This window comes from Carassius carassius, chromosome 9, assembly GCF_963082965.1.
Source record: "Carassius carassius chromosome 9, fCarCar2.1, whole genome shotgun sequence".
Taxonomy (NCBI): Eukaryota; Metazoa; Chordata; class Actinopteri; order Cypriniformes; family Cyprinidae; genus Carassius; species Carassius carassius.
The window spans coordinates 30619299-30646707 of NC_081763.1; the positions used below are offsets into that span (position 1 = coordinate 30619299).

The 27409-nt window shown below is 37.5% G+C and overlaps 2 protein-coding genes across 4 annotated transcripts in view; one reads left to right on the forward strand and one right to left on the reverse strand.

The window, feature by feature from the left end:
• The window catches only part of LOC132149574 (coronin-7-like), a 114624-nt gene that overhangs the window by 29162 nt on the left and 58053 nt on the right, over nucleotides 1-27409 (reverse strand). The gene's annotated exons all lie outside the window — the stretch shown is intronic.
• Nucleotides 144-26113, forward strand: LOC132149573 (vasorin-like). Of its 3 annotated transcripts, none has more exons than XM_059558950.1 (3): nucleotides 144-311; nucleotides 9554-9604; nucleotides 22535-26113. In XM_059558950.1, exon 3 carries the CDS (start codon nucleotides 22563-22565, stop codon nucleotides 24564-24566), a length of 2004 nt encoding a protein of 667 aa, XP_059414933.1. In that variant the 5' UTR covers nucleotides 144-311; nucleotides 9554-9604; nucleotides 22535-22562; the 3' UTR covers nucleotides 24567-26113. The 3 variants fall into 3 exon arrangements, with proteins under 3 accessions (XP_059414933.1, XP_059414934.1, XP_059414932.1); XM_059558951.1 differs by having other exon boundaries at nucleotides 144-307; nucleotides 9552-9604; XM_059558949.1 differs by lacking the exon at nucleotides 9554-9604 and having other exon boundaries at nucleotides 144-307.

Here is a 27409-nt window from a genome sequence, read left to right on the forward strand (position 1 = left end):
CGTCGCCTCACTTGATGCGCTCGTGCTCTCCAGTGAGCAGACTGTAGACGCGCGCTCCCGCCGCTCCTCCCAGACCGAAGTTAAAGCGAGGCGCGCGCACAGCTCTCCGGAGTTTCACCGCGACGTTCGGACGGGACCCAAACGGACTCTCTATCACAATCATTACACATCAACTCCACTCCAGTACACATGAGACAAATTTCATATCGCTCGGAAAGAAACGCGAGTTGTTGGATAGATAAACGCAGGACTGACGGAACGCGCTCGGTGCGTTTACCTCCAATGCGCCGCTGATGCGCTCGAGCTGGTGAGTCAAACTCAAAGTTTAAAGAATGGAGAAGCCAAATGTTCTTAATGCTTCATTAAAATCAATACTTTGATTTCTGGGTTCCTTAAGGCACCAAATCATAGATGGTTTTCAAAGGAACTTAAAAAAAGTTCTTTGTAGAACCTAAAACAGTCAGGTTACAAAACCCTGTTTAGTTCAAATTAGAACCTTGATTTTTTTTAAGACTGTATATGAATTTTTATACACATACATGCACTCCTAAATGCTATATAATCATTGTGGAATGAATGAAAAGCTCTGAAAAACCAATGCAAACGCTGGGGACTTCGAGCGTTTGACCGCAGCAGGACTAAAAGATTGCGTCTGGACCGCGCCGGCTTCTATTTCTATCAGAGAAAGCATATTTTGGGGCTGTTTGCTTTTAATTTAGGAGCTCGTTCCACATCAAACCCTGGCAGCCGAAAAGTTCAGCAAACAAATGGCCACAAACAGTTTTCATTTCGTCCGCTCAACAGGAGTTCAAAGGTAGTGCTGCGGCTCAAACACCAATCTGTTCAGTCACACGGGCGTAAAGGAGATTAGATGTTATTATTTCTGTTTTACCCACTTTATTTCGTGTTTCTAATTCTTACTCGGTGCTGTGTCTGTGATTAGTCCAAGAGATGGAGGAAACGATCAACTATCTTGTCTGGGTCATAAAACTGTGATATAATAAACTAAGTGATAAAAATTAATATAATACAGAACTGAAGGCAGAAAAAAAACAGATGCTCTTCTTAAAGAGCAAGCCACAGGTAATAATACTTTGAGATCATATATACGAAGAATGACAATATACTCATAAATCTTAAAAATATGTTAAAAGTGTTCAATTGTTAATAAGTTTCTTCATCATAAATTGCTTAACTTCATAATATAGCACAGACCTTTAAACACTTTTTCAGATCCAAATCTTGACATATTACCATCACAACAAAGTTTGTCAGAGATCTTTCCACTAAGAGCCTTAAGGAAATGTAAACCACATGTCTGTTACTATTCTGTATATTTATCTCTGCCTGTGTAATTGCAGATTTCAGCGCTAGTTTATGATAGCGAGCTGATATGGAGAGCAGTGTCATTCAAACATGTGATAATCATCTTTGCGTGGCTCAGAACAGGCACAGGACGTCGTTTGGTGTTTAATTGCATTTAATTAAGTTCAGCGGAAAGCCCAACACTATACTCAGAAGCAATAAAATCCTTCGAATACACAACTGAAAGCCCCATTCAGTGAAGTTTTTGTCACAGAGGAGCGTTTGTTTGAACACCGGACTGGACTCTGCACTTTGCTTTGCTTTTCTTGCACAAAATGAGAAGTTTTGTTTTGATTGCATCCTCTTTCCTAGCTGAATGTTTTACGGACGTCCAATACACAATGTATCTTAATGCATATGTGAAACCGTGTAAACTAATAAGAATCAGACTCTGTGGATGGCGACCGGAGTACCTTCCTGTGTGCATGCAGTTCAGGGTTTCATACTTTCTAGTGGCTTCCTAAATTCCTTGGCACTTGCAAATGTCAAAGAGAGAAGCCCAGAAGAGAGGAGATTACGCAGACGTGGATAAGACAAAACGGAAGGTGAGAGGATATGAGAAAGGATGAAACTAGAGGGAAAAGCAAATATTCCTGTCTGTGAGGCTTCATTAAAGGAACAGTTCCCCCTAAAAATTAAATTTGTGCTCACCCTCAGGTCATCAAAGATGTAGATGAGTTTGTTTCTTCATCAGATTTGGAGAAATGTAGCATTCCATCACTTGCTCACCAATGGATCCTCTGCAGTGAATGGGTGCCGTCACAATGAGTATCGAAACAGCTGATAAAACCATCACAATAATCCACACCACTCCAGTTTATCAGTTAAGAGAAGTGAAACCATTGCTTCCAGGTAAAATAGGAGTCTCTATCCATAATATTGCTTTTGTCAGTGAAAAAAGTTAGTCTGAATCAGGAGAGAAATATGCACCGATCAAGCACCAGTTACAGTCCAAAACAGCTCTAAACAAATATGTGGCTGGTTTTTATGGGCTATGGACATGGTTTATTAGTTATTTTGGCTAGAAGCAATGGTTTAAAGCTAAAATGCCTTAGTGGAGTAGTGTGTATTATTGTGATGTTTTTATCAGCTGTTTGGACTCTCATTCTGACGGCACACTATTTCTTTAAATTAACCTTCCATGAAGTAATAATGTAAAACAATAAGCTTCTGTTTTGGTATCATCTGGTATGCCACTAGAATATGTGTCTGACAGCAGACAAGGCTGCATATGTGGCAAATCAAGCACTTCGTGCCAGCTTTCCTCACAGTGTCAAAATAACATCCCTATGGTATTTCCCTACCGTTCTGTCCAAACATCATCACTCACAGCTCAGAACAGAACCACAGGCTTTTGTGCTAAACACACATACACACACAACTCTGCCAAGGCAAACACACACATCTTAAAGTTATCTAGAAGACCATCTCCTTGTGTCTGTGCTGCAGTATTTCTTAATTGTGTCATGAATGCAGGACATAATACATCTGTCTGTCTCTCCTTATAAGGCTCCTCATAGTCACCGTTGTATTCATTGCCAAATACAAACATCAGTGTGTAACTCTACTGACATGAATGATTCCTCATCATGCAGCTCTTGAGATGATGTTTGCAGCTTGCTAAGCAATCAGGTTTACTAGGGGCCATATCAAGGGATATCAGAATAAAATAGACACTAACAAGCTAGACTTGTAGAACTTAGACGAAATACTTGAAATATGGCAGTGTCATATTCATAAATATTCTAAAGGTTCTAAAAGATATTTAAAAAACAAACAAAAAAAGATAAAAAGATTCTAAAATGAAAGGTTCTAAAAGATTCTAAGAGATTGTACAAATAAAAAGGTTCCAAAAGTTAAAAGATGGTAAAAGACTCTTCAATAAAAAGGTTCTGAAAGACTCCACTTTAATTGATTATAAATAAAAAATTTCTGTAAAGTAAAATAATCATGAACCTTCTACAATAAAATATTTTAAAAAATTCTAAAATATTCTACAATCGACTATTATGAAATAACTTTTAAAATATGATAAAACATTCTAAATTAAAAGGTTTTAAAAAAATTCTAAAATAAAATAATCAAAACGTTCTACAATAAAATGTTCTAAAATATTCTTCAATAAACTATTCTAAAAAATATTTACAAATATTCCAAACAATTCTGCTTTCAGATTCAAAATGAAAAGATTCTACAATAAAATATTTGAAACATTGTAATAGAAAAGATAACAAAAACGTTCTACAATAAAATGTTTTAAATTATTCCAAATTAAACTACTGTAAAAGATTCTACATTCAAATATTATAAATTAAAAGTTTATAAAAGATTGTACATTAAAAGGTTATAAACTATTCTACAGTAAAAGATTCTAAACTAAAATAAAATAATATGACCAGGCTTTATCAGTAGGGCTGGAATGGCACTGGGCAGAATCTGAAGGGTGTTTCCGTGCAGATTTGTGGTGTCCTGCTGATTTTGGTTCACTTTTACACCAGTTAACAGGCCGTCCTCTGCTGGCCCGTGCTTCACAATGCTGGATTAATAGGCTAAAAGTCAGGCAGGAGGTGAAGGGCCATAAAGAGGGCAGAGAGACGGGGTTAGACAAACAGCGGGTGGCTCGACGGAGTCGACAGGGCAGAAAAAGCAACATTTATGAAAGAATGCAAAGGGAAAGCAGCATAAGTACAAACCTCATCTCTAATTGCACGCATGTAACATGGCATGTCCGATAGGAGCTTTAAAACAGGAGCTTTCAGGATCTTTCAGGTGGCTTTAGCGCTCTTAAATCAATCCTCAGGATGAAAGAACTGCAGAGCAGTGCTGACCAAGCAGCCCGACTCACCCGTCATCGCTGCCAAGCCAAACCAAACCCAAGATCTTGATGGATGGAGCCAAACGATGAGTTCTGAAGAGCCACATTAAACCTCACTATAAGAGAACACACATGCAATGGTTTCAGGCCTGTCAGCTGTAGCTCAAACACCAAAAAACTCGAAAAAACCTGCATTTGTCAAACACTCCCGGAGCTGATTCTGTCCGCAACGAATATGGCAAAAAATTAGAAAAATGCCAGTTTGTCCACCAAACTATTTCCCTTCAGAAAGCTCAGGGTGGGGGGGATGGGGGAGCGCATCCGCCGCAAAATTGCTGCATTTTCGCCAGGCAGTAAAAAAGAAAATGACTTTAATCTACGGCTGTAATTACCTCCTGACTAAACTGTAATTAGGAAATGAGCCTTGAACTGAAGACGCAGATCAGCAGCAGCAGCAGCTCCAGAGACCGCGGCCCTGAACTCTACACCAGGTCAAAGACGCTATTAATGGCTACAGCAAATCAAACAAAGCACCCTATGAACATTAACTTACTTCACCCAGAAAGTGATAAGTGCAGAATAAGTGTTAGTTTAAGATGTTCAGTTCTTGTTTGCATGTTTAGACTCAGCCGTCTGCTGCAGAAGATGTGTGTGAGCCACTGTTTGTTTGAGACCGAGGTTCAGCGGTTGTCGTCAAGACGTGGAGTGTGTCGATGAACTGTGTGCGCGCGGTTCACACAAACACACATCCAGCTAGTTTATCCAGCTAGTTCACCTACAGCACCCGTTCCTTGCAGCTATTTCAGTAGAGGTTAACGGCACTCGGCCGCTCTGGATCTGCTGTGTTTGCAAAAGAGTATTCTATAATAAGTTATAAATACAGTGGAAGTCTCTATTTACTTTCATTGCTGTCTAAGAGATATTAAACAGACTCCAGCATCTGTAAACATCAGTTAGCATAAGTGGTTTACGTCTGTAATTTGGCCATCTTGTCTGCAAATCACTACAGAGAAGTCCAAAACTAAACCGGCTGCTTCTCAGATCAAACTCTAAACTAGATTCTGCTAATCATATACTAATCAGAGACACGGATAGCTAATGCAGTGGCAGCACGTGACCTAGTTAAAAGTGACAAAAGAGTGAGTGTGTCTGACGCGTGGAGTGTGTTTCTGTGTCGAGTCAGACACAAATATCCAGTTTCAGGTGTTGCAGAAGTGCAAAGGCACGTCAACGACTCATATTTAATACTCAAGATGCTGAATCACTCTGACACATTACGAAGAAAATGTGTGTGCGCGTTAATAATCATCAAATAACAATCCTCCTTAAAATACCTCAGTGAATCACAGCTCTTAAATAGCCTACATTATTTTTATGGCAATTCAGCATCTTTCGCCATTTGTACAACGTATGAATTCTTTACAATAATAAAAATGTTACATCACGGTAGCCAGAATTTATTTTCCTTTTTTTATTTTGAGATGAAATGTGAGCCAGACTTGTTTTGCGGGGTTCATTCTTTCATGCTGTTCCAAGTTAAAGTTAGTTACTTCAAAGAATACCATGCGAGTGTAGCGATTACTCAGAAGCTGATAACGGTTCTCTGATTGACTAGTTGAAAAGTAGTGATTTTCTGACGCTGTATCGAGAACAGGTGTTGAAATCTGATCAAACTGACTCCAAAACACACAACATGTTTTCCTCAGGGCTGCTTCAGGGCTCATCATATGTGACAGTGCTTTCAACACATCTGTGATGACCAGGATGTGTGCTTATGTCAATTGCGTACTTCATGTTGTTTCCACACCAGCTAATCAGATCTTCATGATAAGGAATTCATCAACCTTTCAAACAACGTAAAGTGTCATATTTGCATAAGATGCAGGTCAGATAGTAAATTCCTCGAGCATAGTAAAGCGTGAATGTTCAGATTTAAGATTAAGATGTAGGATTTTGTTTAGGAAATTAATATTTTGATTCAGCAAGTATTCAATATTACTATTTTTAAGGTATTTTGGCCTTGGCGAGCATTAGAGACTTCTTTCAAAACCATTAAAAAAAAAATATTACAGGCCCCAAACTTCTAAACAGTAGTACACAATCAAATAAATAATTTTCGATATTAAACCAGGTACAACCCGAATTCCGGAAAAGTTGGGACATTTTTTAAATTTTAATAAAATGAAAACTAAAAGACTTTCAAATCACATGAGCCAATATTTTATTCACAATAGAACATAGATAACATAGCAAATGTTTAAACTGAGAAAGTTTACAATTTTATGCACAAAATGAGCTCATTTCAATTTTGATTTCTGCTACAGGTCTCAAAATAGTTGGGACGGGGCATGTTTACCATGGTGTAGCATCTCCTTTTCTTTTCAAAACAGTTTGAAGACGTCTGGGCATTGAGGCTATGAGTTGCTGGAGATTTGCTGTTGGAATTTAGTCCCATTCTTGCCTTATATAGATTTCCAGCTGCTGAAGAGTTCGTGGTCGTCTTTGACGTATTTTTCGTTTAATGATGCGCCAAATGTTCTCTATAGGTGAAAGATCTGGACTGCAGGCAGGCCAGGTTAGCACCCGGACTCTTCTACGACGAAGCCATGCTGTTGTTATAGCTGCAGTATGTGGTTTTGCATTGTCCTGCTGAAATAAACAAGGCCTTCCCTGAAATAGACGTTGTTTGGAGGGAAGCATATGTTGCTCTAAAACCTTTATATACCTTTCAGCATTCACAGAGCCTTCCAAAACATGCAAGCTGCCCATACCGTATGCACTTATGCACCCCCATACCATCAGAGATGCTGGCTTTTGAACTGAACGCTGATAACATGCTGGAAGGTCTCCCTCTTCTTTAGCCCGGAGGACACGGCGTCCGTGATTTCCAACAAGAATGTCAAATTTGGACTCGTCTGACCATAAAACACTATTCCACTTTGAAATAGTCCATTTTAAATGAGCCTTGGCCCACAGGACACGACAGCGCTTCTGGACCATGTTCACATATGGCTTCCTTTTTGCATGATAGAGCTTTAGTTGGCATCTGCTGATGGCACGGCGGATTGTGTTTACCGACAGTGGTTTCTGAAAGTATTCCTGGGCCCATTTAGTAATGTCATTGACACAATCATGCCGATGAGTGATGTAGTGTCGTCTGAGAGCCCGAAGACCACGGGCATCCAATAAAGGTCTCCGGCCTTGTCCCTTACACACAGAGATTTCTCCAGTTTCTCTGAATCTTTTGATGATGTTATGCACTGTAGATGATGAGATTTGGAAAGCCTTTGCAATTTGACGTTGAGGAACATTGTTTTTAAAGTTTTCCACAATTTTTTTACGCAGTCTTTCACAGATTGGAGAGCCTCTGCCCATCTTTACTTCTGAGAGACTCTGCTTCTCTAAGACAAAGCATTTATAGCTAATCATGTTACAGACCTGATATCAATTAACTTAATTAATCACTAGATGTTCTCCCAGCTGAATCTTTTCAAAACTGCTTGCTTTTTTAGCCATTTGTTGCCCCCGTGCCAACTTTTTTGAGACCTGTAGCAGGCATTAAATTTTAAATGAGCTAATTAAGTGGATAAAAGTGTAAAATTTCTCAGTTTAAACATTTGCTACGTTATCTATGTTCTATTGTGAATAAAATATTGGCTCATGTGATTTGAAATTCCTTTAGTTTTCATTTTATTAAAATTTAAAAAACTTCCCAACTTTTCCGGAATTCGGGTTGTAAAAATTATGCATAAATTAATAATATTTTTATTTATTTTTTAAATAATATTAGCATATATTTTTTAATTTATGACTTTAATTTAAAGACTTAGATAGATTGTTAGATTTAGCTCACTTCTGGGGATAATTCTGTAACCAAAGTGACTCCAAACATGCCGAATTATAATAAAAAGCTGCTGAACATGAAGGCAGAAGCAGCACATGAAGTGACAAAAACAAAATGAATACATGTACTGAATCGATACTGCAAGACATGGACTGTGAGTGAGGCCGTCAGCCTGCATTCCTGCACTAAGAGTGTGTGTGTGTGTGTGTGTGTGTGTGTGTGTGCGTGTGTGTGTGCGTGCAAGATAAACACGCCGGACAGTCTGCAACGCTTCACCCGACTGCATTCAGAATTGTACACCGTGTTTCTATTGCAAACACCTACTGATATCACCTTTAACAGCAGAATCCTACAGTTTTCCCACTCAACCCTCTATTACCTAAAATCTCCAAATCACATTTACATTCATGCATTTAATAGATGCTTTTATCCAGAGCGACTTACAAAGATGAACAAAAGCAAACCTGTGCTTTTGGCACCAGTATTGGGAAAAGTTACTTTTTAAAGTAATGCATTACAGAATTGCATAACTCCATAAAAAATTTACCTAATTGCGTTAGTTACTATTTGTGGAATGTAATGCATTAAGCTACTTTAGCGTTACTTTTTGTCACCTGGGATTGTTTATTAGTTGTTGTATTTTTTTTTTATAACAAAAAGCCTAAAAGTTATATTTTTGGCAACTGTAAAGGTGCTTTCACACCAAAAGTCAAATGAATAAGCCTCAGGCTGAAGGCAGGTCCTCTCTGAATCAATCCTAATTTCTCTTAACATGGGGACAGGAGAGATGTCAGTGAATAAATGGAAAAACATTTTGAGTCACTCGAGTTTAATTATTTGAAAATGTAACTCAGATATTTTGATGCCAGTTTAAAAGTAATGCATTACTTTAATCTGATCACATAACTTGCATTACTTGTAATGTGTTACCCCCAACAAGTGGGAAACTGTGGACAAATTCAAGAAGTCAAGTAGACTTAGAATTTTTTTTTTATTGTCCACAAGGTTGATCATCTAGAAAAGTAAAAGCACACCTTTCATATCCATATAGCATGCACTACAACATTAATACTTGAAGAGATCATCATTTTCTCACCCTCATGTTTTCCGAACCTGTATGACGTAATTTCTCCTGCTGAACACACAAGGAGATATTTTGAAGAATGTGGCTAACAGAAAAGTTAACAGTCTCCATTGACTTCCACAGTTTGGACTAAACTGCAATGGAGACTACTGTTTGGTTTCCAACATTCTTCAAAATAACTTCTTTTGTGTTCAACAGAAGAAAGAAACTCGTGAGGATGAGTAAATGATGACTGAACTGTCCCTTTAAATATAGTAATGATGATGCAAACAGGCACTAATAAAGCGAGGGAGGTGATCGTCCATCTGTGGGACACAAATATGCAGACCCTCTCCTCTCCTCTTCCATAAAGACACTTCCTGAAGCATTTCAGCCCTGACCTACAGTCGGACAAACAGCTGTGTGACACTTACTAAACCTGTGGCCTTCTCCTACTCTTACAGAGCCTACGGTGAGAGAAGGAGCCGACGAGGAGAGCGTCCCGTCACACGCCCCGGTGAGTCTGACATCTACCTGTCTTGAATGCAAATGACACATTCTGGAGCTTGAACGCTGTCTAAGGAGCCAGAATAGAGGAGATACATGAATGATCTGGCGCATGCATCTTCCAAAACCACACATTTGGCTTGAGTCGTAGTGAAAAAACCACAAAACATCCTGTGTCAATAAAACCCCCTCTCAAATCTGATTGAGAGCTTAATGAAAAGTCGCCTAGCAAGTGTGTTCATCTGTGCAAACTACGCAAGCATTAAGTAAATGTTTGAACCCGTGGTGCTCCGCTCTAATTGAACACACCTGAACCAGCCAATCAGGGTCTTTGGGTTCAGTGGAAAATTTCAGCGCACTCGCTCTCAATGCGCATGTGCTAAACATTTGCTGGTTTCAAAAATACAAATATTTGAGCATTGTGCATTGTGGTTACTCTGAAACAAGTAGTTAGCAATGTTTAAAAACTCTAGGCGAACATCAAACTTAAGTCTAAATAAATCCAAATAATGCATAAGTAGTAAAATGTTTAAATGTTAGACAAACTTAAAAAACATTTCATGAACAATGTATAAACAATGTATTTGTGCTAATGTTTGATAAGGTTATTAAAGACCAGATAACATTTAACGAACGTTCTATTAACGTTACCGAGAAAGAATGTTTGTTCTTAATGTTGAGAACACCATTAAGTTCTGAAAACATTATGTGACTCTGAACGTTTAAGACACCCAGCTTTTTAAAGGTTTTAAAACTTTTTCTTTGTCATCCAAATGTTATAAAAAAAAACATTTAGGGAAAAACAGTAAGGTTTAAAAACGTATGATGAACATCAAACTAAAATGTTTTAAAAACGGTTCCATGAACGTTCTATTAACATTACTTCTCAATGTTCTCTGAACATTTCAAAATGCACAGTCTTTAAAATGTTTTACAAATGTTTTCTTTTGGTTATGAGAACATTATATAAACATTCAATTAACATTCTATTGATGTTCCATTGCGTTTGTTCACAACATTGAGAGAACCTTGCCATCAGAACACTAGCCAAAGTTATAGGCTGAAAAGCATGCATGCTAACATACTAGCACACAGTCTTCAACATGCACACATATTACACATCTTAGCCTTACATTTTTAAGGACAGTCAAATTAAAAATCTAAGTCATTTCAACATAAATTACATTAAACTGACTTTTAAAAAAGAGTTGAATCTTGTATACCTTTTTTATTTTTAAGCTGAAAATTCCTCAACTTATTTTGACGATTTAAAGTCATGTTAAAACATATGTTGTCATGACTTATTGAACACACTTTTTTTTTTTTTACAGTATACTATTGGGAACAGATTGCATACAAAGTGGGATTCATATAGACTTCAAGAAACAAATTGACTAGCGATGTTTGATCCTTCTGGAGCACTGGAAACCGTTGAATGTAATTACTCATTTCCAACAAAAGTATATTTACATTTTAATGGAGTTGCAGTATATCTGTATTGTTATAACAAAAACAACAAAAAAGTAATGTATAAAATATTTTATCTTATGCTATATGAAGTATTATGTGTTATGAGGTTCATGTACGAACACACAAAAAGGAATTCTGGCTGGAGCGGTCTGAAATTCTTCTGAGCATTAAAGCTGAAGCGGCGTTACTCGATACTTGGGCACATAGTGACATCCTGCTCGTATTTGTTTTACACTAAGCCTGCGAGTGTTCTGCTCCATATCCAGTTCTCCTGTGTACACGCCGCGGTGTGTTCGTGTTTAAATAAGAAGCTCGAGCAACCCTTCAAATGTTTGACTCGATGCATTACTGTCGTTTGCGTAAGAGTAGAGCGAAGGTGTTCAATAAGACAAGACTTACTGCACATTGCTATGATTTACCTAACCTAAAAACACACAACAGAACCGTGCACGTGAACACACACCCTGCGCACACGCTCAAATGTTTACACTATCATAGATGTGCCACAGTGATGTGTGACGGATACAGAGCATGTGCTTTCCATACATTAACCCTTAAACACTTGAGCAGAGCGAGAGACCGCTTGTGCACGTCAAGGGCTGATCTTGGTGTGCTGACGGATGGGTGAGCGTGAAGAGGCTCATGGGATTGGTCAAATTGAATGTTTAAAGCAGGACAGAATGTTTATGGAGCACTTGGATAGCATGTCTGAGGATACTGGGAAGGAAGAGAGCACTTTTTTTCCTTTACGCTCTTATGCTTTATGACGCACGCTGCAAAAAAAAAATACTAAAATAATAAACATTCTCAAATCATATACTTGAGATTTTACATAAAAAAGTAAATAATATATAAAATTACATAGATATAAAGTCATTTTCTAAAAAAAACTAAAACAAATATGCATATAAACGTTTTTCTAAAATTAATAGATTTTATTTAGAAAGGGAAATTTTATGTGTATACTTTTTTTTGTCACTTAGATATGCAAATATATATAATTAAATGCAAATTAAAATAAAACATTTTACAAAATATTTTTATATTAAAACTTTATACATTAATATTTTGTATCAATTTTGTTTATTTTATTTAATTATATATATATATATATATATATATATATATATATATATATATATATATATATATCATTTTTAGTGTATTTTATGATACCTGAGCACAAGAAAGTGTTACAGGTGGCAACATGTTGATAGGGCCGATGTTCTCGCATGGATGGTAACCACAGTCCGTAGCTGGAGGTGCATCTACAGTATCTCGAACGTCTCAGCTGTCTGTGGGGTCTCATGGGCAAACAATGTGAACTATTGTAACCCATGAAACAACAGACACATCCGATTGGCATGTTTATATTTTCCTAGTGTATAAGACGCTTGTGAATGTGTGTGTGTGTGTATGTCTGGGTTCTGGATAATGGCCCCAGGGCAACCAGACTCGAAAAATCACCAACGGAAAAGAGGCAAGTTACACAAACAGGTTATCAGTGGGCAAACATCAGCGTCGGCTGGAATGAGGAAAAACGCAGCCTTCCAGGTACTGTCATCAGTAACACATAAAGACATTCCTAGACAATTGCATGTCGTGATGAGCTCTTGGCTTTCAACAGACCAGTAAGCGCTCATGTGATGTGGCCAACGTGAATCTGGAGAATGACTCAAGTTTTGAGTGTTGTCTTCATATCTGAGATTGTGACGTTTAGAAAGCAGGCACTAAGTAAATTTCCATGTAAAAATAAAAATAAATAAATAAAATTACACACACACACACAATATATATATATATATATATATATTCAAAACAGTTAAGCTTATTTTCACATTTACATTTACGCATTTAGCAGACGCTTTTATCCAAAGCGATTTAATTTAATTTGAAACCCAAAATACTGTCAGATTCATTAGTGTAACATGAAAAGGTTATTAATATATAACATTTAAATTATTTGTAAAACATGCTAGCATTTGATGTACTGTCTTTAAATTAATTAAAATGATTTAATAAAAAAAAATCACTCCAAATTTGATTTATTTGATTTGACAGATAAAAGTCATTTATTTCCTCCTTTTTTTTTTGCACACTTGCTTTTTACCCTAAAATGGAAATGTGACTTTTTTTTCACCAGACGCTTTTATTTCAAGCAATTTTTGCTTTGATTTCAATTGTTCAAAAATAGTCATAGAGTTTGTTTTTCCTTCATTTATTTTAAATTCGCAAAGATAAGAAATGCACTCTTTTATTGAAAAACAAATACCCCACCTTAAATAGTTGAGCATATTTACACTACAAACCTTGTCAGTGAAACATGAGGGCAAAAAACAAGCAATCATATAATCATTCATTAATCGTAATCGAGGTAAAATGTTCAATTAATCGAGATTTAGATTTTAGGTCATACCGTCCAGCCCTACTTGAAATAATATCAGAGTGCAAATAAAACTGTAAAATTACTAGAAGATCATATTATCTTTATGCAATTTTTTTGGGTGTAAAATATAATATTTCATGACAGGGGTTTGTATTAGCATTCACTGCACGCACAAAAGACCACGTGAAAGACCCAAAAGACGCTAAACGTAGCATCGCTGTCACATGATGCCACCCCTAACAGATAACACAGATGGTGGGCTAATGATGGTCTGACAGTGATCTGATCTGATACAGTGTTCCTCTGGCTCAGTGGTAAAGCATTGCGTTAGCAGCGCAAAAGGTTGTGGGTTCAATTCCCATGGAACACACATACTGGTAAAGAATGTATAGCCTGAATGCACTAAGTCGCTTTGGATAAAAGCATCTGCTAAATGCATACATGTAAATGATAGAGGAGCTGTCAGTATGACAAGAGATTCAGATGCTCGTGCATGTTCAGATTCCACGCATTCTTACCTGCTGCACATATAATTAGCTTGTTTGTATGTGTAAACCGGCATGCATTACATCCACGACTAAGAATGTCAAGAGTTCACCTGATGGTGACTTTTTATGATGCCCAGCACAAGCGACGTTATAGGCGAAGAGGTGAAGTTTCTGTTTGATTTGTGTGCTTGCAACCCACAGAAGCTCGATGTACATGAGCTGCAATTTATTTAAGCTATCGCTATCAAAAACAATGGATAAATAGGCGCGTGCGATGGCTTGTTTGAATGACAGAACAGGTAGAGTCACTTCAAACTAATGTTTAGTGTTGCATGGAAGTACGGATGGATTTAACACACACCGGGTTACATAAGCTCATCCTCTCTTAAGTTTCTAGTTGGCCGTTCTCTCCCTGTATTAAAGCCATCACAGCTGTGGATGTTAGTGAGAACAGCATCTCTACTTCCTCTCCGGTCCAGCGGGGAACACAAACCCAGTGCGGGCCTCACTCAAACACATTAACACTTCATTTCAGACTTCATGACTGCATGTTTAACACCACACCGCCTTCCTGACACTTAAGTTCAATCAAATGTTCTCACACTCGTGTTGGTTTATATGTTATTGTATGATTTTCTGTCTTAGGTGGAGCACAAAGGAAGATATTTTAAAAATAAAACTTAAACCCCAAATATCTTCATTTATGTTTCACACAAGAAAGTAAGTCATGCAGGCTTGAGAAGGACATGAGAGTAAATGACAGAATGAAAATTTTTGGCTGAGCTATCCCTTTAAGGGTCGTCCAAAAGTTCAAGATATTTGGAAAATGGCACTGTATAAATATAATACATCTAAATATATTTACCAATGGGCTAAGAATAATAAACTTGCTTAACTTAGTCTGCTCAGTTTTGTTGCTTCAGCTATGTTCACGCCAGACAGTTTTCATGACTGTCTCCTTGTCATATTAGCACGTCAAAAAACTGTCAGTTCTTTAAGAAAGAAAAATAACAACACTGGCAAACTTTGCTAGCTAGCAGTGTGCACTTCAAAGGTGTGTGCAGATCAGCAGTGTTCTTGTGTAACCTGAGTAAACCTGAAAGGTCCTGTGTTTATCTGTCATTGAGTGACTCGTGACCTTTGTAGAGTTGTGGAACAAACCTGAAGCCCACTCAGATGATCTCAAATCTAACTGCAAACCATGCAAGTTGTTTTGTTAATGAGAGTAATGGCAGTGTAGACACTCCAAAATGGATTCTAACAATCTACGAGAATAATATCTAGAATGCCAACTTGTGGGTCTCACAACCATGGGAAAACTTTTAAGCCAAATCCCCAAAAATTGTTTTGGTAAATCATAATTATGACATTAAAAGTTCAGATTTTGAGATATGAATTCATAATTATGAGATTTAAAAAAATGAAATTGAGATTCTATGAGATAACCTCATAATTTTTTTTTTTGCCATTATTTAAACTCATAATTATGACCTTCTCATAATTTTGACCTTTGTTATAATTCTCAACTTTTCATATCATTATTTAAACATTTTATGTTAATGATTTTTTTGATCTCCATTTCAACTGATGTTATAATTATGGCTTATTATCTCATAATTGAGTTTGTCGTAATTTAGTCTTTTTATCACATAATTAAAAAAAAAAATATTTAAGACTTTATCTCAGTTTCAACTGACATCATTGTTATTATTTTTTTTTACAATTTTTAAATCATAATTGAATTTTTTGTTATAATTTCATCTCCTAATTATGACTTCATCTTACGATTTCAACTAACATCATAAATAATTTTTTAGCTCATAAAAATGTCATAATTATGATTTTTTATCTCACAATTTCTAAATTTTGTCAATGACTTATCGTCTCAATTTCAAGTTGTCAAACTTTCTCTCATAATGACTTTATCTCATTATTTCATTCTTCGTCATAATAATGTCTTTTTATCTCAATTTTTTTCTCACAATTTTAACTTTATCTCATAATTGTAACATTTTATGTAATAATGACTTCTCATTACTGAGGTTGTCAAAATGTAGCCTTTTTATCTCTCAATTACGACTGACGTCATAATGACTTTTTATCTCATAATTAATTTTTTGTCATAATAATGACTTTTTATCTCATTTTTCAGAAACGTTCTTCCATACACAGTAGTTTCTTAGAGAGTTAATCTTAATCAAGAATCTCTGTTACATGGAGGTGCACTGATAGCAGGGCTCTGAGATCATTGATCAATCAGTGCTGATGGAGGAGATCGGTGTCAGCATGCATCAAGACCCGCACAAATGTGAAATAACAAGAGTGCATGCATGCTAATAGCCTGATCTCTGGCCTCAGCGGCAGACGCAATGCTAATTCCTCAGAGTGAGTGCTTGTAAATCCATTTCCTTTTGGATTGCTCACTCTGAAGTGTACTGCAGACATCTGCAGTCTGTCCGTCCCTTCCTTTCCGGCAGCCCACACGGCTGGTCCCTTGAGAAGCACGCAGTGCTCCAGCTGCAGTCTGGCACGGGTCACGGCATCTGCGCAGGCACACGTCTGGAGCGTTGGGTTTCAGCGCAGCCCGAGAGCGACAACAGGCTGAAAGCACCTGCCCGCGCTCGGGATCGTAACTCAAACCTGCGAGTACCTGCAGCGAAACATCTCTCTGGGACCTGATGAGATCCGCTTGCAGCCAAAACAGAGTCTAGACGTGCCCCCTGCAGCCTGCAGACGGACAGCTAAGTGAATGGCGAACACTGTCGATTCTTTGTTTCGTAAATGAGTGTGTCAGGCTGAGGTTGTGGGCAAAGATGGTTATCAGCACCACCATGAAAGATCAGGGTGATTGTTTTCAATGGATTCACTATGACTGAGGCTGATCTAACTGTTAAGGGGTTATGCAACAATTCCAAACTCTTATGAAAATGTTGAATGAATCCTTTATGTCTTGCCTAATGGGCCCTGTCCGTGTTTATTATAGCTAGCCTGCATTTAAGAGGGACGGTTCACTCAAACAAATTTAACAATATATATTCTTTAAAATTATAATTACTATTTATTATTTTAATACATGTGCCTAAATATAAATATTTAATAAATAAAAATTACAATATTCAAAAATGTTTTATAATTAAATGTTAAATAAAATTACATATTTATTAAATCTAAATTTAGCTAATAAGTCAATACATATAATTGTTATAAATGACAATTATATTAATTTAAAATGTAAATATATTAATTAAATGTATTAATATTTAATTTTGTAACATTTAAAATTATTTTATATTTTTGTTATTAGCTCATACTTTATTTGAATATGATTAAATGTAATAAGAAATAAATTCTAATTAAATTAATAATTTAAAACTATTTATTAATTTATTATTGAATTTTGTAGAAATATTTTAAATTATATTAATTATTAGTAATTCTTTGTAATTATACTTACTGTATTTAAATATACAATATGTCAAAATATAGTTTTAATCAATTAAATGCATATTTATTAATAATAAAATGTAATGTGTATATTTATGTAATGTGCTAATTTAATTAGGTAAAATATTAAATTATTTAATAATATATTTATTATTTGATCATACTGTATTTTAATATAAGTGATTAAATAAAATGTTAATAAGTTAAAACCATTTAAACAATTTCTTTAAAATATATTTATAAAAATGTAAGAATATTTACATTTATCAATAAAAAAATCCTACATTTATTATTAGACCTTACTGTATTTGAATATGTGATTTTAAATGATTTTTTTGGTCAAATAAGGACATTGTTCTGTCACACAGAGTGAATATTATTTTCAGTCTTCTAAAGCCATAGCATACAGTGAATACAGTGAATGAATCATAAAGTTGAGTCACTGTATAATTGTCATGGTTCGGGAAACGGTAAACACTTAAAAAAACATCTTCCAACACAAAGCAACAAAATAAATGACAGATTAAAATTTGAGTTAACTATTCCTTTTACTCTGATCACAATGCAGAAAAAGAGCAGTGTTTTTATTCCGTCTGCTCCATTCAGACAGAACTGTCTTTTATGTTTACCGCAGACAGTAATGGCAGAGACATGCTCTTATCCAGGTCATGGCTGTAAATCCTAAACCAGAAGAAAGCTTCCTTCAACTAATGATAGGCACGCTTCACAAAAACAAGGAAGAGGGAGCGGACGAGCGCAGGCGTTTGTGTGGACTTCTGGTGAAGACAAAAGCGTCCTAGTCATCATTCAGAGCAGTGCTCAGCATCACCCTCAGCTTTGATCTGGGTCTTCTGTTGTGGTCGCATGAATATACTGTAGCAGAATGAGTGTTTAACCTAGTGAACTTGAAACGAAGCCTTCTTTGTCCTATTTAAAACACAATACTCTCTACTATACTGAATTACTACACACTCCACAACAAAGGGGGAAAAACACACAGCATCAGGTTTGGCAGGTACACTCACATTACATAACACTGAAACTCTTCCTGTAAATTATAGCAGTTTAAGTGGCATGCACAAACTGACATGCTTCTGTATGAAGATGATTTCACTTCTGCTGTCAGGCAGTGTGTTTCTTTAATTTCAGCTCACAGAGACAGAGATGTGGGCGTTTAGGGTTAATGAATGAATCCTGAAGTCTGCTACTCTAGGAAGAGCTGATGTGCAAATCTTGTTCAGTAATCTACTGCGAAATAAAACACCATGAGATGCTGTCAGGGTCCAGAATTAATGGAACAACTGAATTTGGAACGGAATTCAGTCTCAGTAATTTTTTTTATATATATAATAACTGCAAAAAGTTACAGACCAACTACATTTGGTTCTCTCCAAGCACTATCTTCTCATACTTGTTGCCAAACTAGTATGTGTGACCCTGGCTGCTGTAACACTCAGTGCTGTCAGGAGTGAAGGCGGCCCACATGAGGCCCTCGACACACACCTAACTTCCTGATCACACATCATAACTCGGCCTCCTCTGTCCTGCTTCAGCGTGCTCGAGTCTGTTCTGCTGATAAGAGCTGTTGACGATGGTCTGCCGGAGCTCTAACTGTTTCGGCCCACTTCACTCTCTTGGCTCCTGGCATCGGTCACCTCCGCCACAATGGCCCCTGCTGACAAAGCTATTCCTCTCCGCTATTTTTCTCACAGCTGTTTTCACTGCTTTCACATTGCGAAAAGACTTTTCCTTAACTGGCGACTTTTCTTTCTCCAGCACAGAGGCACTTGACTTAAAGCCACCCAGCAGAGAGTGACTCTTTACTGTAAGCCCTGTCCGTGTCTTTCATACCGTGTCTTACATCTTTCCACCGGATGCTTCCCTTCACTCAGTGCCACCGCTGCTGCTTCACGAGCTACAAGCTAGAGGGATCAAACTACAGTTAAACTAATAGTTAACAGTCAAAAAATAAAATACTAGAATTGGGTATCAGCGAATTGACTATTGGAATTACCTACAAGATGGAGTGAAATCTCGCAGATCCTTAAAAAAGAGCAAGAGCACTTGAGCTTAAAAAAATTAAAAAATAAATCAGCTTCCTTCCTTTATTTGGTCCATCTCTGATATCGTACGAATTCAATTGAGGCCATTCCCACGGTACTCTGAGATCCAGACACCATGGGACAGGGCCGCCCTACGACCCCCTCATGATTAACTGCCCATAAAGCACAGCACTCCACCTGTTATCGGGTTATCTGGAAGGTCTGCGTGTTTTTTTTCCCCATCGCTGCCTCCAGTAAAACAACTAATCAGCTCTCACGGACTGTAAAGCGTCATGCATCACTGAGCGGACAGCTTTGGGTGAAGGAAACGGTGCATGTGTTACTCTTTCACTCACCCTTGTTGTAAGATCTTGTTGATTCCATTCATTATAAGAACAGCATGTATACGGTGCCAAAACATGTCAGCAAATTCATATCAGTGCCCGAACATGACAAAACATTTCTTTCGTGCACTTCTGAACCTTATGTGATCTTCCTTCCAAGTACTGACATTTCAGACACATTTTTTTCGTGTTTGTGTCAAGAAAAAGTTTCATTAAATAGAAAAAAAAGAAAGACGGGCCAAACAGCGCACACATAATAAGCCGAAGATTAGTTTCATTAAAATATGCATGCGCTTGGCTGCGGGCCTGAGCTCTTTTTTTCCTGCTTTATTTGCTCTGAGCGTCAGCTAAACTCAGTGTCAAAGACAGATGATTGTATCACAGCCAGCAAGTCAATGAGACGGAGGAGCAGGAATGTCTAAACCTGCTCCGAAGCTTTTTAGACAGAGAGAGAGGAAAAAAAGACTAGAGACGAGAGAATCATCTCTCTCTCTCGGGACAACTGTCCCTAGCTGAACTTAAGAAACTTTGAGTTGCTGACGGTGGTGATGTAAGGATTGCAGTTTTCTTTGACACATACAAACTGGTATTGTTAGGTTTGGTTGAGTCAGGTTGTATTGTGTTAGCTTCACAGTTAAAAGGTTAAAGAAAATGTACAAAAATATGTTTCTTTGTATAACAGTTTTTTTAAATAAATAATTTTATTTATTATTGAGATATTATTATAGTTTTTATTAATATTTTGAATACATTTTTGTTGAAATATTTTGTTTTGATTAAGATTTTGGTTACATGCTGTTGTCCTAGTTTTAGGCTTTCATTTTTATTTCAGTTTTCGTAGAAGTTATTTTAGTACATTAAGTTAAACTATATTAAAGTAAGAAATGTTGCTGACATATATTAAGTGTAAGGCTTTTTATATTGCATTTTATTTAAAAATGTATTTATTTCTAGTAACAGAAAAAATGTTTGGTTTTAGTTAACTGTAATGACGCTGAAACTTTATATATATATATATATATATATATATAGAGAGAGAGAGAGAGAGAGAGAGAGACAGAGAGAGAGAGAGAGAGAGAGAGATTAAATGTGAAATATTGTTATATAAATATTATTAAAAATATTTAAAACAATATAAAAGGGCAAAAGCCCATTACAACAAAATGACTAAAACTTGAGATTAAATTGACAGCTGAAAAAAAGTAAATTCAAAATATTAATAAACACTATAACTGCATGTGAAAAATACTAAAATAAGATTCACGTCACATCAAAGAGCCCACTCTCACTGAAAAGGCATGATTTCCAGTCACTTTCAGCAAGAATGCACCCTGAAATATAATTAAAAATATCCAGACATTATTGAAAAGACCTTTAGAAACTTGCACTGACCGCAAACGACGAATAAAAACTTAGCAACTGTCAGCCAACACAGAATAAAATAAATATAACATATTTCCTATTGTAAATAAGTGCAGAACAACACAGGGATGCTTCAATGATGCAGCACTATTCAATAAAACCGAGTGAGGGAACTTCACCTCAGCATGAACTTCTAAAATAAAACCCCCCACACGGTCCCAGAGAGAAAAAGGAGGAAAATCCTGAGGGAGAATGAAACATCCCCACCCCTCCTTTCAAGGCCAGATACGGCTGCAACTGATCTCACAGTAGATGATAAACCGCTTCCCCAGCTCACTTCAATCTCCCAAATTCATAGCCCTTTATCTCTCTTGCTCCTCGCTCTCCTCCCCGACTCTTCGTGTTCCTCCCCAAAGGTGTCTGAGCTCATCTGATGAGCTCTGTGTCCAGTGTTCAAGGTCAAACCTTTTTAAAATTTGAGATGGCCTTGGCACGTACCAGTGCATCTTTGATCTCAATGTGAAACTAATGTATATAAAATGACTGAATGTTTGGAGAAAGACACAAAGTGTACAAATCACTCCCAAAAAGACTCTCTAAGGCCACTGTTTGCAACAATCATTCAGTATGTGTGCAGTAAACAATTAAACATTAAAAACTACAGTGAACTGTATCATTGGGTCCGAGTCCCCCCTGAGTCGAGTCCTCATTTTTGACCAGCTGAGTTTAAGTGGGAGACATTTATTAATGTCCTTTTAAACTTAATGTTATGCTGTTATTTATTCATTTTTTTTTAAGCTTTTTTGTTAAATATGACATGGATTTGTCTGTTCTCTAAAAAAATATCCTAGTCCAAGGTGTCTGAGTACAAGTACGAGTCCAAGTCTCGAATCAACTGTTTTAATTGCTACATGTTCATTTAAGCATCATAATATTATTGAAAATGGAGTTTCATTTCAAAATCTGCTAAGTTACATAAAATACTATTATCCAATTGTAAAATGTTTGTTTTATTTAAAACAACATCACCTTTAAGTCCAGTATAAGGTTCCAGCTGGCCTGTACGTCACTACCACTACCTATTGTTTGAATACAACCATGTCAAGAGACCTAGCCTTTGATCACCCTTTGAAAGCACTTTGTGTAAAGCAAGCCTTTTACTCAGCCACATAAAAAGGCTGACCTCATAGACTCCATGGCATTTATTGCAGTATGCTGTGAATTTGCTGTGAAAAAGAGTAACTTTATCAATTATCAATTTACTTTAAAGCTTTAATCTGTATTTCATGCCATTTCTAAACATTGTCAAAGTCAAAGACAGGTGTATGTATAAACATATTTTAAAGTAAAAAATACAATGGAAAGTTGATGCAATGTTTACTTTGTTTTCTTGTTTCCTTGCAGGCTTGAAGGGGTTATTGTCGGCAGCAACATGAAGCTCTTCCTCCCTCTACTGTTGCCCCTCCTCTTCTATCAACAATTGTGGTCCCCAGCATTAGCCGGCACCTGTCCGAATGACTGTACTTGTCCAGCAGAAGACTACATTTTATGCTTTAACCGCAAAGACACTAAAATACCCAACAAAGTACCCACAACGACTAAGAATCTCTATGTGTTCAAGAACGGCATAGAATCCCTTTCCCAAGAGGATTTTCTTGAGTTGGAAAGCCTAGAGATGCTGGATCTAAGCCAGAACAAGTTGACCGAACTGCCAGATCATGTGTTTGAACCCTTGTCCTCTCTCCAAAACCTGGACTTGTCGGCTAACCAGATCGTCCATATATCCAAGGACAGCTTTGCTGGACTAGAATATCTGGAGAGGCTATATCTCTACAGCAACCTCATAGAGAGCATCCACCCTGCTGCTTTTGATGGCCTACAGCAACTGCTGGAGCTCAAGCTTCAAGGTAACAAACTGACAATAATGCCTGCCCTGAAAATGCCCCATCTGCTTCTGCTAGACTTACGGTTCAACAGCATCCCATCGCCAAGCCCAAATGACGTCCAGACACCCAGGTTGGAGTCACTGAAGCTGGGTGGGCTGGGCCTTAGCAGTCTGAACGAGGAGCTCTTGGGAAGCTTCAAGAACCTTCATGAGCTTGACATCTCCAACAACCAGTTAACAACCTTTCCAGGGGTTTTGCGGGGGGCAAGGGGCTTGGTTACTCTGAGTTTGGCTGGGAATCCCATGGGACCTGTGAAATGGGAAGACTTTGAGGAACTCTCTGAGCTTCAGGAGCTGGATATCAGCAATCTAAGCTTGCAAGGTTTGCCAGAGACCTTAACACAGCTCTTTCCTCACCTACAAAGGCTGACCGTTGCGGAAAACCCTTTCAACTGCCTTTGCAATCTGGCTTGGTTTCCTAGTTGGCTGCGAATCAGGCAAATTCATTTGGGTAGGACAGAAGAGACACGCTGCCACTTTCCTCCTTTAAATTCCGGAAAGGTGCTGGAGAGACTTGCGCACCGAGAATTCGGATGTCCGATTACCACAACTGTTGTGACTCGGACAGTAAAGACCACTGCTGTACCGCTAGCCCCGGTCACCAGTTTACCAAGTACCACTCATGCAGTCCTCCAAGCCAAACCTAGTGATAACCCTTCTACAGAAACCGACAATGACCCTCCACCTCCTACCCCAAGTACTAGTATCGACCCAGATCTCAGATCAAACTTCTGCCCACCCAATATCTGCCTAAACAGAGGAACATGTTGGCTGGACAACAAAGGACATTTGGAGTGCATTTGTCTACCAGGAACATCAGGGAGATACTGTGAAAAAAAGGATCCACTACACCACGAGGAGCCTACAGAGCTACCGGAACCTGAAATAACAGCAATGGTAACTAGCTCCTCAATACACTTAGATCTTCAAAGGTACATCATTATGCGCCCCCACATCCGTGGCGTGAAGTTGACTTACAAGAAACTTTCTGGACCGGATAAACGTGCCAAGCACCTCAACCTTCCAGCATATTACCTGGAATACACATTGCGTGGACTTCACCCAAACTCTACGTACTCTGTATGTGCCAGTCCAAAGGGTGAACCTGGGGATGTGGATACAGTTTGCATAGAGACCCAGACGGTCAGTCAGCAGCCAACTCCCACTGGAGCACAACCGAGGTTATCAAAGCACAATGCAATGCTCATCCCTTCAGTCGCCATCCTTCTTCTGCTAGTCCTAGTAGCCGTGGCTGTTGGGGTATTTTGCTACATGCACAAAAATAAATCAAAGGGACACCTGGACTTAGGATGTGATCCTTCACAGCTGGAGCTGGAGGGTCAGGACAATGGGACACTACCTGAAAAGCTAGAGATTATCTCCTGTCCGTCAACAACACAGAATGGTGGCTTGGACTTTGAGGTGCCCCTCATGCAGGATCAATGTACTGCGAACAACAACATGAACAGTTTGAAACCTTCATATTTCTGATAATTGCTAAAGGTTTGTGACTTACTTGCATGCTAAAGCATGAACGATATGGCCTTACAAGGTACCACCATGGACAGCGAGACCAGCCACCAGGTTCTTTGTAAAGAGCAATGGTATTTAGGTAATTCCTGGTGTAATCCTACAAGGGCATTTCTGTCAAAATGACATCCTCCTAAGTGCCTTTTATCATCTAAAAAAATCTGAAAGTCTGTACATGCCAAACTTTCAACCAAAGATTTTGATGGATTTTAAAATGGCTGCCAATCGTAAAAAAAGGGCATACAGCTGACTGAAATTTTGATGTGTTGTGCATGTGTGCAGCTCTTATGAGCTGCGCTAACTGTGAGTGGGTAATTGAAGATATGGACTTAAGTAACGAGGCTGACTCATATGATGCTTTGTCTAACTGATATGCATTGTTTCTTAGTTTTGTATTTGTACCTTTTTAGTAAATGTTTTTGTACAGATATGTGACTGTTACCAGGCGGCTGCTCTTCCCCCATATCTTGTGACTTAAAAAGCAGACAAAACACCAGATTAAAAACTTTGAAGATTAAAATTCACTTGTACCACCAAGTGAAACAAAGGCTTTAGTTTAGAAATGTCAGACAGTCTAAGCAGCTGAAAGTCTATCCAGACACGAAACTACAGTAAATCCTTCCTCTATTGTTTAGCCCCTATCCCCCTTCACCCTCAGAAAGAGACACCAGGAAGCAGATTAATATACATTATGCTCTATTGTAAACACAAAATAGACTCACAATATATAATTGGAAGCTTCTTTAAAATTATTTATTTATATTGTAAAAAAATTGTAAAAAATTAAAAGGGGGTTGTTACCTAGGCCCGTCTGCAAAATTAACCTTTGCACTATTTACATTACTTGGCAGAGATTTCCAGTCAATTGCAGTCAACAACATTTTGCCAGGTTTACCTAAACCAGTCTAATAACACACACACTCCAGCTTCCAACTCTACTGATCTTACCATTCAAGTGCAAGATATAATGAAAGAGCATAAAACCATCTAAAAACAATCCAGGCTGTCATTTATCACAATAAAATGTACCAAAAAACTGAGAAGAGACAGTGGGAAGGTGTGCTGATTTACCTCTGTGAGGAAATGTGTGTATATTTTAGCACTTGTTCTACAACCTCTCAAATGACGTTTCCAAAAAATTAAAAGAAAACATAAAAATGTAACTGTGTTTTGTGTATCTGAAACCTTCCGCTTAAGAGGAGGAGGATTTGTAATTGAAAATATTTTTGTTGTTGTTCTTGATGGGGATTATCCAAACTGGAAAAAAAAAATCTAAGCAGTATGAAGTATTGAAAATATTTGTGAATATTTTTGATAAGATCTGCCTATAATTCTCCCCGTTTAATTTGGGAAGCTCTTTTTTACACTTTTCTTTTGTCAATATGGAGATGTGTGTATATGTATGATATGTATTTTCAAAAAGCTGCAAAGAAGATAAAAAAATGAATTAAAATAAATGAGCTTTATACAGTATTCTCTGTTTCTCGTTCACGCTAGCTGATCTGATTAACAATAAGGTTCAACATTGAATGCATGTCTCTGTTTAATGTGTTTTTGTTTTATTTATGGGAGTTTGCACACTGAGAGAGCACTAGCATCCTCAACACCATCTGCAAATGCACCACCCAAAGCAAACTTTAATTTTTTTTATTTTTTTTGAGAGCCAGTGAAAAGTAACAGATTTTCCCTTTATGGAGAAAGCTTGAGGTAAAGAAGAATTTTTATTAAAAACCTAATTGGTGCCGTTTTGCCTCCATCCACGTCATCGGACTGGCGCTAATGAGCATGGTTTGTTAATACACACATCCTTTAGTTTAGACTGTCCACCTGTTTTACAGGTACATCTGGACGGGTTTGCAACAAATGCTCACACCGTCTCCAGAGTTTGCTTATCTAGAAACATCCAGCAGCAATCTGTTGTATTTTAAAAACATTTAACAGCACAAACACATAAAGCAGCCTAGCGCTTTCCAGCATTTCCATTTGTAATGAGTACAATCATGTCAAACAATTAAAAACAACAAAAACTCTGTTAACTCAAACTGAGAGAACAACAGCCAAGGCATCAAGTGTACAAGCACACGTCAGTCACAGGATGTGTGTGTGTGTGTGCGCGTCTGCTCTCCAGCTTTTCAATAAAAGGCCTCCATTATTCTGTGATTTTAAGAGAGCTGGTCCTCTGGCCGCGCTCCAAAGCCAGACTCAACCTGAGCGGCTCAAAGGGCCTATTGTAGACACTCGAGCTGACTTTTTCAAATTGTCTTCCAAAATTTCCACAGAAAATTACTGCTGAGTAAATATTGTTCTGCTCCTTGTTTTTAAGTTGGGCTGCAGAGGTTTTGTTTCCACGCACAGCTGTAGAGTGATGAAGCCAGGGCTTAAAACGTGTGTCTTGTGTCTTATGGAAAGAGGTTCCCATTCACATATTTGTCCTGGTGTATGCCTCATTCGTGGCATAAATACGCCTACTGTTACACCAAACCTACAGGTAAAAACATGACTATGAACCTTTTAATGATAACGAGGCTGCGAGGGATCAATTTACAGTCTAGGGATGCAGTGATTTTAAAATTCTGGCTGACATCAATAAGGCCAAAATTATTTTTTGTCCAGTAAACACAAAAATATTGTATATATTACTTCAAAGAAAAATGTAAAAAAACTTGTACTCTACTAAAGAATTTAGACATCATGACAATATAATGTGCAATAGGACAGATAAATATAGCTTTTAAAATTTGCTATAAGAAAGACTGAAACTGAATTATGAAAACTAAGTCTAGTGAAGGGAAGATCTAACCAGC